This window comes from Mastomys coucha, unplaced genomic scaffold (assembly GCF_008632895.1).
Source record: "Mastomys coucha isolate ucsf_1 unplaced genomic scaffold, UCSF_Mcou_1 pScaffold20, whole genome shotgun sequence".
NCBI classification, from domain to species: Eukaryota; Metazoa; Chordata; class Mammalia; order Rodentia; family Muridae; genus Mastomys; species Mastomys coucha.
In genome coordinates this window covers 70,631,395-70,645,730 of record NW_022196903.1, presented here as the reverse complement: position 1 = coordinate 70,645,730, position 14,336 = coordinate 70,631,395, and the positions used below count along the sequence as shown (strand labels likewise).

General features: G+C 40.0%; 1 protein-coding gene across 3 annotated transcripts in view; it reads left to right on the top strand.

Annotated features, from left to right (window-relative positions):
- Ctnna2 (catenin alpha 2) overlaps nt 1–14,336 on the top strand; it is a 1,113,581-nt gene that overhangs the window by 1,009,363 nt on the left and 89,882 nt on the right. For all 3 annotated transcript variants that reach the window (XM_031382231.1, XM_031382233.1, XM_031382232.1), the window contains 3 exons: nt 2,121–2,213; nt 3,290–3,446; nt 12,952–13,152. In XM_031382231.1, coding sequence (XP_031238091.1) covers nt 2,121–2,213; nt 3,290–3,446; nt 12,952–13,152 — 451 coding nt within the window. The remainder of the gene's footprint in view (nt 1–2,120; nt 2,214–3,289; nt 3,447–12,951; nt 13,153–14,336) is intronic.

Here is a 14,336-nt window from a genome sequence, read left to right as displayed (position 1 = left end):
GCAGGATTCTTTAACTGCCCGATGTTTTAATTAAAAAAATGTGACAATAACTCTGCCTCACATACCAAGGATGGGTAGTACGGAATAATCAGTTGTCACATGTTGAGTCCTGCTAATTAAGGTCAAAGTCTTCCATTGCCTTGATAGTCTTCTGAGCTCAGCACAAAATGGGGGACTCCCTTTACTAGCAGGGCTTCTCCTTCTTTGACCTTGTCTGGGGAACTCAAAACCCCCATATCTTCTACCTGCAGAATGTCCGTTAGCTTTGGTGAGATTACAGGTTCCTCTTCCTTTCTCCACATAAGAAGCCTGTCCAGCAAGTACCTGAGGTCCCTGGAATGCCTCCTCATGCTAATGAGGCATCTCAGTAACTTAGCCTTCAGCCAATGACCTTTGCCCACCCTGGATATTCCTACCTCCTTCCCCAAAACGATACAACCATTGATTCACCCTGAAGAAAGTTGATCTGTCTCCTGGAAGCTGATCCCAGAGTGTTTTCAGTATTAGTCCTCGTGTTACTTCTCAAAATCTTTGTGCCTGTTGGCATTAGTGCCCTTTACTGTGAGTCACGATACTTTTCTCTCACAGACTTATTTCAAAAAGTAAGTGTAATAGGGAAAGCCGTCAGAAGAATTTGAAATACAAATGACAAGAAACTAGAAGACAATATTTGGTACGCATTGAAGCTGGGATGTTGGCAGCTTTTATTTTCATTGTAATAGACAAAGTATCCTTCTTCTTCTATACTAATCTTCAAAAAGCAATTCTTACAATGATGGTGTATTGAAGTTGTCTTTGAAAGTATTCTTCACCATACATGCCTTCCCAGTTACTGATAAGGAAACATTTCTCTGCCTGCAAAGAAGTCATGGGGCTGGATGGAGATTTAAGCCTTGTCTTGCATCCCAGCTCTGCATTTCACACACCTGCAAGACACACCTCAGGTTTCCTTCCCCTTAGGAATGATGCAAATGTGTGGTTCATTTTAATTTCTTCAAGCATTAGGGCATCTGCCAGGTAGATACCAGAGACATCCTGAGTACCAAGTGCATGTGGCCCAGAGGTACCAGGTCACAGCACCTCTGCTCTTGCCTTGCTCTGCTTGTGCTGCACGGAGACTGCGTTGCACATCCCCTCCCTATTAGCCTCTCTAATCCTCAATTCCCTGATGTCTTGGCAGCAGCCTGATCGGATGGATCAGAGTTTTAATGGCAGCTTTGTGTACTGTTGACCTTGGCCAATCAATCTCACCTTGTTTTATCAATTCTCACTCCTTGATATATATAAAAACAAAAAATCACCTAAATTGTTCTGGGAAGTTGGATTTTGTTTTGTTTTGTTTGTAGCTGTTTTATATTGTTCAATGTTTTTGAAAAACCAAGTATTTATGCTTTTGTGGTAGAGTTGGACCATCTAATTTTCTATATATTCTACCAGTGCCTGCTGGACCTTACGGACTTTCTTCACATCAGTCTTATCTGCTCACAAGTGCATTGCATTGGGTGACTGGTAGACTGACAATTTTAGGCAGACATGGATTCCATTTGTAAAGAGCTTTAATTCAGCATATAATGTGTCTACATCATGTGTAGCATTTCCCTCACTGGAAAGAGTCAAGGATGGATTCAGCAAATATCATAGAAGTCTTTACTGAATGGTGACTCTTTGGGGCTTGAGAGCATGAGCGAAAACCAGGGCAGGGCAAAGGAGAGGAATGGCTAAAGTACTTTATTTAAATCTTATGTTTATACATGCTTGGGGATTGAGGCAGTATTTAGTTATTAGCTGGCTGGTTCTCTGGTAGACATACCTAAATTCACAAAGTTACTACTTAACCACAAAGTTAAACCATGGGATACTTCTCTGGGATCTCTGTGCATCTCTGAAGCACAGTGATCAGCTGGCCTATCCAAATCCATGATCTTCAGATTTACTGAAAGATACTTGATAAAAGTAAATAATAATAATAACATAGAGATTACCCTTATTACGTTGGTGAAGGGATGCCAGAAGTAGATGACACCTTTCTGAAAAGTAAAAGCTCATTCCTCCTACTTCTCCTTTTTTTTTTTTTTTGCTTTCTTTCTTCTCAAGCTTTCACTTCATCTTCTTCCACACAGGTTGCCAATTTGGCTTGTTCAATCTCCAACAATGAGGAAGGGGTGAAATTAGTCAGGATGGCAGCCACCCAGATTGACAGCCTGTGTCCCCAGGTAAGTGCCCTTTATTTGGCTTCCAAAGTCAATTGGTATTTTGACAGTCAGGTTCCTCTATACATAAGACCCTCTCTCTCTTATTCTCTCTCTGTCTCTGTCTCTCTGTCTCTGTCTCTCTCTGTCTGTCTCTTTCTCTCTCTGTCTCTTTGTCCCTCTGTTTCTCTGTCTCTCTGTCTCTCTCTGTGTCTCTGTCTCTGTCTCTCTCTCTCTCTCTCTCTCTCTCTCTCTCTCTCTCTCTCTAGTTTAGGGGTGTGCACCTGCATGCAGGTGTGTGTGTGAACATGCATCTAGAGGTCAGATGTCCACTTCTATTATTCTCTATGTTATTATTATCATTTACTTTTATCAAGTATCTTTCAGTAGATCTGAAGATCATAGATTTGGATAGGCTAGCTGATCACTGTGCTTCAGAGATGCCTTTCCTCTGCTGTTTGTCATAGATGTCTACTGCCACTACTGGCCTTTTTTACATGTGTTCTAGGCATCCAAACTCAGTCCCTTGTCAAAGTCACTTTACCTACTGTGCCATCTCTGCAGCCTCTTCCAGCACCATCATTTTCTAATTGGAACATGTTTAACTGTCAATCTTGAAGCATTTCAAGTTTTATGTTTCTCCAAAAGAGATCCCAGCCACTCAGTGGACTCAGGATTATAGTGGCAATTATCCTCATTTCTACTCATATTGACTTCATGCTGTTTGTTTGGAGTTGTGGCTTAAATGTTCCAAATCTATTTACCTTATCTCAATAAGTAAATTATGAGCTTGCACATGCAGAAAGCAAGGGATAGATTTCTCGAACATCTGTGCTTAAAAAAAAAAAAAAAGAAATTAGTCTTGTCCAGCAAATACTTTTTGAAACCTGAGGCTAATTACCATCTCTCCAAAAGCAGCAACAAAACATAATGGTGGCTAATAGCTTCCTCTGTCTCTCCTGTTTTTTAATTGTGCTGGATTCTGACAAATCATTTATCTGCAGTAACTTTAAAGTCTGGGGTTCCAACATGTGCTCTGACCTGCTTCTCTCCCTTCTGGCAAATGTAACCATCCTGTCCCCGTGTTCTCTTCCCAACAGGTCATCAATGCTGCCCTCACACTGGCTGCTCGGCCACAGAGTAAAGTTGCACAGGACAACATGGATGTCTTCAAAGACCAGTGGGAAAAGCAGGTCCGAGTGCTCACGGAGGCTGTGGATGACATCACCTCGGTGGATGACTTCCTCTCTGTCTCAGGTAATCATCTACAGGTCCCTTACCAGAGAGACAGAGGAAGCTAACAAGATAAGACATATCTCAGCATGGTATGAGTCTGTGATTCTTTTTGGCCTTTGAGTTTTCAGTCATTCTAGCAAATGTGATTAGAACACCCTCTTGAAGAAAAAAAATGTTATCTCAAGACACTGGGTGAAAACCTACATCTTGCTGATGATGAACTGAGAACATGAACAGATTGTACAAAGAGGCTTGAGAGTCCATTTTAAATTTTGCATTTTTTAAAGAAGGATGGATTTTTCAGTTTACTTAAATTACCCAGGGGCTTGGGATTGGTTAAATTACTTGACTTATGCCTTAAAATAACTAATCACATATTTTGGTATGTCTATATGAAGAAATTATAATTGTCTATATAATACAACCTGGAATGACCTGGGAAGAGAGTTTCAATGAGGAGTTGACTACAATAGGTTGTCTGTGTGCAAGTCTTTAGAAAATTGTCTTAAGGAAACTCTTAAATTAATTGATGTGGGAATGCCCATATGCCATTGTGGGTTAGACCAATAATTCTGTATTGTATGAGTAGAAAACTTGATCTGAGCAAGCAAGTCCTTGGGTGTGCATCCATCTCCCCCTGCCTTTGATTGTTGACTCTGACTAGTCCAATGCATTCCCACCCCGACTACCTCACAAAGATAAACTATAACTTGGAACTATAATCTGAAATAAGTTCTTTTCTCCCCAAGTTGCTTTTGTAAGGATATCCTATCATAGCAACAGAAATAAAACTAAAATAGGGGTGCATTCAAGGGAAGGTTTGTAATGAGATAGGTAGAATTATTAGCCTCATAATGAACTCAGAAGAGCACACAGGTTCGGATACATATGTCTGAAGATTCATAAAGAATGAAGCAAAAGAAAACAGAGGGGCTCACCACTGTATTTACAGCCTTCTTCTTTTTGAACATTACCAGGCTGAAGGAGGCTAAAACATGCCAATGACTGTGAAGTCATTCTGAGTTTCAGTGGACTTCATCAGTGTCATTTCAAGATTGGGCTAACTGCCAGCACATGGGCATCTTTCCAATGAGCTTTGTTACCAAACATGTTTAAACCTAGTTCACCTGGGGTCTCAATGGGAAGGAGGTCATAGGAAACATCATCCTCAATTATAAAATGTCGAAAGAACCAAGAAACAAATTCTAATTAGACAGGTGTTGTGTCATCCCATAAGTGAGTGGCACAAACACCCAACAGCTCACTCAGCACTTGCCACAACCTGACCTTCTCTGCAAGGGTGGGAGAGGGGAGGAGGGGATAACTGAGTCCTGAGAGTAGCAATTCTCTCCCTGCTGATGAGAGTCAGGCCAACAGGACCTGTGACTTCAGCTGTGGAGATGATTCTGACAGAAGCTGCTGCATTTAGGTATCCACCCACCCCCCCAGACCCCCTACAGACCTTCTGTTTTATGGAGAAATAGTGAATTCCCATTGCAGGCTGTGTTAAAGGTTTGTCTGAGAGCAGCACAGTCAAATCTATAGATCTAATGAGTAATCAAAAGACCAAGTTTTCAATGGTGGATGACAAGACAAGGCAGATGGGAGAAACAAAGTTAGCACATGCTTAGAGTCTCGACTTTGGATATCTCCTGTTTTCTTTAGCTGTTACCAAAATTCTATAAAGTATAAATATTTCAGAGTGTTACTTTGACAAAAGTCAGTTATTGAGGGCATAGACAACTCCAAAAAAGATGCCATTAAGATCCAAACTGCCTTCTTTTCAGAAAATATACAGTGTTCCCAATAAATCAGGGACGAGTGGAAGTTTCTTTCTTCCTTGTATACTTTCCTGCCTTCTCTAGCTCCTTTTGCTAGCTCTAAAATCTTTATCCAGGTTTCAGATCTCTCACCCACTTCATATGCCTGTCTTGCTTTTTATTCCTTGGGTGCTTGGCTTTTGATGACATTTGAAAGTAGCCGTTCATTTAAAATAACCCCTTCTAAGGTCTGACTGATAAAAGAACTCAACATGAAACCAATCCTAGAGCTTTTGCTTGCTGAGGGTTAAGCCTTAACTTTGAAGATGTCACACCCACATGTTTCTCATCTAAGTGGGACATGTTGTCAGAATGTTGGAGAATGGAATAGCCAGCCAGCCGTCAATGCTAAGGTACTTTCTAGTTCTAGGGGGGTTTTGGTTTTGTTTGTGTTTGTTTGTTTTTTCTTTTCTTTTTACAGAATAACTCTCAGTATAAGGCAGAAGGCTTCCCCACCCAGTCTCACTCAGCTCACATACCACAATTCTAACACTCTCCTGGAAAACCTTCTGTGCACTGCCTACAGATCTGTAGAAAATATTCATTCACTACCTTGCCCAGAGAAGAATCATTTTAGAACTAAAAAGTTCCTCCAACTTCTCATTTTTTTTTCAAATATATGTCCAAAATTTTCTCGGGGTGAGAGAAGCAGCAGGTGGGGGTGGGAGTGGGGGTTGTCTTATCTCAGTCTTTGTGAATAGCACCAAGCTTTCCTTAATTTTCTTCCCTGGAGGCCTGCCTCTTTGTCACCTTTCTTCCTGCCATTCCTTTGTGCATCTCATTATTACCTTGAACAAGAAAAGGCTTTGGCTCCTGCTGATAACACTATGCGGTCCAAGCATAGTGGTACAAATGCTGCTGCATGCTACGACAGGAAAATGAACAGGCACTGTCAGGGAGCCAGGTTGGCAGAGCCTGCTGGAACATGCCTGTGAAGTAGACAATCAGGCAGCAGGCACCTTTCTGCAGACAGGGCTTGACAAATAAACTCGACTCTCTCTGTGCATGCTGGTAGGCTGTGAACACAGCCAGATAGTTGAGGAACCTACTTCTCATCTCTTCTCTGTGTTGGAGTCAAACACTTGCATTGGTAAATTGCAGGTCTGGCCCAGGAGATATTTTGGAATGATATTAATGACATTTTGTGAATCAATTTCTTCTTAAGGAAGTATTCTGGCAGGAAATTCTGTATAAAAAGCAATATACATACTTGCATACACAGTTACACTCACTCACAAACATGCATTTACACATAAGCATTAAACATACACACATGCATTAAACATACACACATGCATATCATGCATTACACAAACATACATACATACACCTGTGCATATGCATGTACATGTACACATACATATACATCCATGCATACATTTATCTTCCTTTTGGGTGACTATTGTTTTTGTGTTTTTAATTCCATGCTAATTATACCTAGGGGTATAATTTGTTCAAACAGAACACAAGTTTCAATAGCAAAGATGCTGGAGATTAACTTCACAAAAGCAAAACGAATGTTCTATCCTGGTCTAGGCTCATAAAAATGTGAAATGGCTGTATTAGAACGTTCCAACCTTTCTCACTGGGCAAAAAGTACCATTTTTAATAGTTCCCTAGAATAAGTGCCTTGGCATTAACTGTGTGACAGTTTAATTCTTAGGTTTGGCTTGAAAAATTGTGGAGAGCTAAGATTGGTAAAAAGCTATTACTTCCCTAATGTCTATGACTTTTATTTTGTTTGCCTTTCCTTCACCCTCCTCCTAAAAGCCAAGCCAAACAAACAAACAAGGCGCTAGAATCTAGAATTTTTTTTTCTTTGAAAGTATTCACTCTGTAACTGGTTTTGAATAAGAAATTCATCTTTGTGGTTTATCACAAATTTTTTTTGGTTATCATTGATTTGGCTTTATTAACAAAATTACATTGTTTTTAAATGATTGAAGGTTGCAAAACTCCAAGAGAGTTTGTTGTACAACTTGTTGCACACTGCAGACACATGATTTCTCGTGTTCCCAAGCCATGTTTGCCAATTAGTGCAGCAGCCATGGCACATGCCAGTTTTTCCTCACTAAGCCACATGCAGACAACACATGCCTTATTAACTCTCACATCCCTGTTCTTTTCTCTCTAGCACACCATCTCCGAGCTTCCTTCAGGAGTTGTTTTTTTTTCAAAATATTTTAGAATAAAAGTGCATGAAGGATTGATTTCCTTGAAAACACATGTTATTCTAGCCATATTCTTTTAGTACCTGCTATATGCAGAGTCTTAGCAGAAATTGAAATCTGAATCACATATGGCTTCTGCTCTTAAAGAATTCACCACTCTCCTTGATGTTTCCAGACACACTGGCCTCTGTTGTAAGGATGCAGACAGTAGATGGGGGAAGTTATCATAAGGGATCTAAGAATCCATGGACATACCAAGTAGTGTCTTTCGACCAAAACGTTCACGTCTATATCGGCCGATGCAGCTCCTTTACAAACTCATTGCTGTCATTAGCAAAATACAAATACATTTTAAGATAGCTTGACTATCACTGGCTTTGGTACACATATGTTACAAATTAGAGTAATTGCCATTATGAGATAAGTCTGGGTAATTTTTAAATACTGTGAATTGCTGAGCAGACTATCTCAAAATTTTTAAGAAAACATGACCTGAGGCTGGTGGCACAGCCCTCTAGAATTAGTACACAGTAGTCAGAGGTAGATATATCTCCATGAGTTTGAGGCCAGCCTGGTCTACATAGTGAGTTCCAGAACAGCTGGAGCTACACAGAGAAACCCTGTCTCAAACCAAACAAAAACAAAACATTTAAAAATCAAGTTACTGGGCCGGGCGGTGGTGGCGCACGCCTTTAGTCCCAGCACTTGAGGGGCAGAGGCAGGTGGATTTCTGACTTCAAGGCCAGCCTGGTCTACAGAGTGAGTTCCAAGACAGCCAGGGCTATACAGAGAAACCTTGTCTTGAAAGAAACAAAAAACAATCAAAAACAAAAACAAAAAACAAAACAAAACAAAACAAAATAAATCAAGTTACTTAGTAAATGAGAACTTAGGTAGAATAAAGTAGTACTTATACCAAAATTATTAACTATCTAATAAATGACCTGATTTGGTTGGACAAAAACATTTTTGTCATAAAAGATTTTTTAACTGAGCAGTTTCCCTTGAAATTGTCAAAGCTTTATTTCTAACAGCATCTTCTTTCCCCCATTCTTCTTGGATTTAGTTACATTAGTTGCAGGTTCCTACTTTGAAAAATTATTGAGATCATTATTTTTAAAGCCTTTGATACCAATATAATTTATTGGGTCATAAATGGACTTTGCAGATTTTTGTAAAAGTATTAGTTGCAGAGAGAGTAACAGCATAGTTATCAGCCTTCTCTGTTCTGTAGTCTGTTACAAACAGCCTACATCTCTGCAAACATCATCTCTTCCAATTATATAGGAAATCAACAGCTACCCTGTTCTTACAGTGATGTATCAAGTCCAGAAGTATGAAATAGGAAACCATGTTTTACACAGTATCTAGTTGCTCCTTTCCAGGGGCTAGGACAATGCGTGATTGTTTCAATGAATCCATCCCTGTACAGAAGAAGGCTACTGACAGTCAGCATTTCGTATTTAAATTATCCTACAAACTTTCTTTTGAGTCAGCCTTTTCCTAAGGTGGCTGCTCAGGGGAGTTCACAATAGGAGGTCAGGATCCTAGAGAGGGATGGTTATGGGGAGTTCCTTAATAAAAATAAAAACCTCCCTCCATCAACATTTTTTATAGCTTTGGCTGTTTCACTCCAGAAAAAAATCAGCACCACAAAAGTTTGCTTTTTGTATGTTTGAGAAAACTGACTACTAGCCAGCCTTTATCATTTTTTCTTTCTAAGTTATAACTGAAAGTAAAGAACAAAGGACTGTAGAAACCAGAAACTTAGCATAGGCAGGATGGCTTAGCAGAAAATGACACTTGCTGCACAAGCCTGGTGACCTGAGTTCCAGCCCAAGCAAAGGTAGGAGAGAACGGAGTCCAGAGTTGTCATCTGACCTCACACATGCTGTGGCTTGATTTCCCTCCCAGACACAAAAACAATAAAAAAACTTAATAAACTAGAAAAGTAACAGGATTATTTGAGTGGGACAATATAAAGTGAGATCAAAATTGATGTTTTGTGAATAGTAGATCATACCTAGCAGCTCCTTTAGTCTCCTAAAGGAGCATACACCTATCTCCTCATGCTGATTTTTATTAAAATTTCTTATTAATTTTTATGCAACATATTTTGTTTATGTTCCCCTACTCCTCACTATCCTCCCACTGAACTCCATGTTCTTCCTCTCTCCCTCACAACCCCCTGAAACAGAAAAGACAAAAAGCAAATAAGACAAAAAGTGCCCAAAACAAAATGAAAAACAAACAAACAAATGAAATAGAACCAAACCAAACAAACCCTCTCTTCTTTACACACAGAAAACATGGAGTCCATTGTGTGGTAGCCTACTGATCCTAGTCATGGGCCCAGCTCTGGAATGTGGTTCCTATACCCAGTGACACTCCATTTGACTAAACTGATTTTTCCCTTTGCCAGAATGTATCAATAGCAAATAGCTTCTTGGTTGCCCGGGGAACCTTGAGTCCACTTTCCCCTTTACAGTGCACGATCCTGTCTGAGTTGAACTTGGACAGGTTTTATGTGTACTGCTGCCGCAAGCTCTGTGTTTTCATGTGCGATGAGTGCTTGGTTTTAAGAACGAAAGAAAGAATTCTCCATTGGAGCTTCGGATTTGCCGGATACTCATTTCAATTCTCCTCCTTTAGGAACTTGGAAATCAGAAGTAGCCATAGAAACTTTGTAGATAGCTAATAATCCAAACCTCCTAATAGGGATTGAATTTGGTTGCTATAATTTTAAAAGGTTAGCAGACTACTTTGGACAATGATGAACAGGCTAGCTCTGTTGAAAGCATGTGCTCGTGTGTGTGTGTGTGTGTGTGTGTGTGTGTGTGTGAGTGTGTGTGTGTGTGTGTGTGTGTGTGTGTGTGTGTGTGTGTGAGTGTGTGTGTTTTATGTTCATCTTAGTCTGTTCAGTGCTAGAGCAGAATTAGAAACCAGTCATCTGTTTTTCACAGTATCAGAGGCTAGAAAGTCCAAGATAAAGGTGCTTGTAAGAATTGCCCCCTCCTAGACAATTGAACTCACTGATTCTCCATGCTGTAAGAGAAGAGAGGCAGCATCTCCCTGGCACATCTCTTAGAAGAGATGCTATTCCCTTACAGGGGCTTAGCCCTCAGCACTGGATTACCTCCTCAAGTTTTTCTTTCTTTCTTCCTTCCTTCCTTCCTTTCTTTCTTTCTTCTTCTCTTTTTCTTTTTTTTTTTTCTTTTTTTTCTTTTTGTTATTTGAGACAGGGTTTCTCTGTATAGCCCTGGCTGTCCTGGAACACACTCTGTAGACCAGGCTGGCTTTGAACTCAGAAATCCACCTGCCTCTGCCTCCCAAGTGCTGAGACTAAAGGTGTGCACCCGGCTTAAGGTTTTATTTCTTAATGTTGGATCTCAGACTATGTGATGACTTCATTCAAGCCTGGACATGTGGGTCTGTAATCACAGTTCTTAAGACTCTAAGTCAGGAAAGTCCTGAGTTCAAGATCTGCCTTGGAATAAGCTCAAGAGCATCATGAACATCTAAGTGGAACTTTTTCTCAAAATTGAAAACCAAAATACACACACACACACACACACACACACACACACAAAAGAATAAAAGTAATAACCTAGGTTCAATCTTCACTACCACAAATTAATACATAAAAATAAAAACTATAAAATAGCCTTACAATTTACATATCTGCTTTCTACTTCTTCTCTTCTATTTAACTACTTATGTGTTTAACCATTCATTTAACTATTTTGTTTATCTATCTATCCATTCATCTATCTACCTATTTGGTATCTATCTATCTATCTACCCATCAATCTATGTATCCACCTATATGTCTATCATCTGTTTGTGTGCATGTATAGGTGTCTGAGCCCAACTTCCAGGAGTCTTTTCCTCGTGTGGGTTTCCAGCATAGAATGCAGCAGACCACCAGGCTTGGTGGGAAATGGTTTAACAGGTCTGGGGTGTCTCACTGGCCTTTCTCAGTTTTAAGTATAAATTACAGCATAAGAATAATGAAAATGCTTAAATCTATGCTTGAGATTTCAGTTTGTGAATTGGAGGCATGAGCATTTGGTCACTTATTTTTACAGTTGTATGTGTGCATCTGTGTGTGTGTATAATTTTTAGCTTAAAGTTATTTTCATTTTTCTTTAGAGCACTAAAATTTTGAGTATTTCCTTGGAATTTTGCTTTTAAGAAATACTCAAAGGACATAAGGACAGTCCAACATTAGACAGGGAAATGAAATAGGACCTACTCGCTCTACTGTGAAAGTGTGTGTTTCTCTAGAGGGGCAGCTCCACTCCTGCTTGCTTGTTTCCTACTGTGTGGTCCGTGACAGGAGAATAGTGTTTGCCTTGATTGTAATCTGATATAACACTAAAGACTGGCTTGCTTATAATTGAAGGGAATTTTATGATCTTTCCCCCGAATTCATTTTCTCTGTGACTGTATCTTCCATCTGATATGTCTTACACTGACATTTAGGTAGTTCCTCAATAGAAGATGGTCAACTATTCATTCATGCATCTAAAACTTCAGTTTTATTAAGGTAGGGATAATATTTCCAGGTCAGATTGACATTTTATTAGCTGTCAAGACTCCCGACCCTCATTTATTTTTATTTCATACGGACATGTATGTGCCTGAGTGTATATGAGTGCACCATGAATATGTGGTTGCTTGTAAAGGCCAGAAAAGAATGTTGGACTCCTTGGGGTTGGAGTTAATGATTGTTGTAAGCCAGCTAATATGGATGATCTACATTGAACCAGGGTTCATTCACTTTAAGATCTGCAAGCACTCGACTGCTGAGTTATCTTTCCAATCCCTGTCATCACCTCTCAAAAGACCCGGCCCCTATCAGTAAGCCTCAAAACAAGGGATTACTATTTCATCAGTAGGTGTCAAACTGTGGTGTTGCCTCCACCATCCCTATTAGCATCCCTTGAGAATGTATTTGAAACTCCCTTTCCCAGGGCTCAAAGCTGTCTTAGTTTGGTTTTCTATTGCTATGATAACAACACCGAATAAAACCATTTTAAGGAGGTGAGGATTTCTTTGACTTGCCAATCCCAATTCTAGTGCATTCTTATGGGGGAAGTCTGGACAGACATTCAAAGTAGGAACCTGGGAGTAAAAACTCAACCACTGTTCATGAAGCAAACTACAAGCTGCATGCTTGCTTGCTTACCTTGTCTCCACAATTATATAACCTAGGACCAATTATATAACCCAGGGGTTGCACTGCTTAAGGTGGGCTGGGCCCTCCCACATCAACACTCAGTTCTGGAAATGCTCCATAGTTATACACAGAAGCCAATCCAATGGAGGCCATTCCCCCTCCCCTGAGGATCCCTCTACCCCCATGAGTTAAGTTGACAAAAAGTAACCAGCACAGCCACTGGTTCATGTTAATGGTTATTCAATTTGATTTGTAAAATGAGGACTCATGGGAATTGCTGAAATGGTTTTAGACTGATCGTTATGTTGTTAGTAGTACAAGATCATATAAATGTGTGTGTGCCTTCTTCACAGAAAACCATATCTTGGAGGATGTGAACAAATGTGTGATTGCCCTGCAAGAGGGTGACGTGGACACACTGGATCGCACAGCTGGGGCCATACGGGGCCGAGCAGCCCGGGTCATTCACATCATCAATGCAGAGATGGAGAACTATGAAGCTGGGGTATATACAGAGAAAGTGCTGGAAGCCACAAAATTGCTTTCAGAAACAGGTAAATATGGATGTTGCATCTTCCCCAAATATCAGTGCTATGATTGATTTCTGTATCTGAACACAGCAGTTACATTATCTTTTACCATCTTTGATTGGTCTAGTTGGGATGTATCATGAGAGGTGTGAAAAATGTGCATGTTCTTGTTTCTTGAGTTTGGATTTGAATTACAGGAGAAAAACAATTGTATTGCTTTCCATGTATATATATTATTTTGTCATTTTTAAGTGTAATATTATTTGATCCTCACAAGGATTTTAGGAACTAGGCAAAGAAATTTCGATTTTTCCCAAATTACAGATGAGAGAGTAGACATGTGGAACCTGCTAAGAGACAGGCAGTCTCAAAGCTAGACTGGGAGTTGGTTTAAGTGTGAATCTCTAAAGCATAATTTCATTAATTTCTTGAGAGAATTGAACTAAGAAGATGACACTGGGATAAACCACTGAGGATTCTAGAAGTTCTAGAAGAATAGCTGGGGGATGCTCAGAGAAACCTGGCAGCACTACTGAGAGGGGTTAGCCTTTGACTGTATACCCAGCCTTGAATGTCCTCATTTGACTCATGTTCTGTCCACTGGGGCTCAAGTAAGGTACCTTGTGCAGCTGAGTCCTAAAAAGATGACAAGGAACAACAGAAAATTAAGAACATATAAGGCATAAATGAGGTGTTGGGTTAGTCTTTATTGAAGGAATATCTCTGTAGGGGGTTATGATCATGCTCTCATCTCTGATATAAGTTGATATTTTTTGAATGTGAGGCTTTTTAGCTAAAGCTCACCCATTTATCAGCAGCATCCATACTCAGACCAAGGGAAGGTCTTGCCACTGCCATGATCTTAATCTTGGAACATCTCATGATTCCTTTGACTCTGAGGTATTGAGTATAAGGCCATGCTCATGTCCATAATGCACATTCACTCAGGATTTCATCCACTTTCCACAGGAAGGAGCAGTTACTTCTAGGATCTTCTTGTAGCTCTCTGGAACATTGGGGTGGGAAATGACATTCTGGCACTAAGCTAGCAAGACATCCTACAACTTTGAAAAGTATATCAAAAAATGTGCGTGTGCGTGTGAATGTGTGTGGTGTGTGTGTGTGTGTGTGTGTGTGTGTGTGTGAAATAGTCTTTTCTATTGTGTCAATCACTTAAGAACCTCATCCTTTGCTTGTTTGCATGTTGA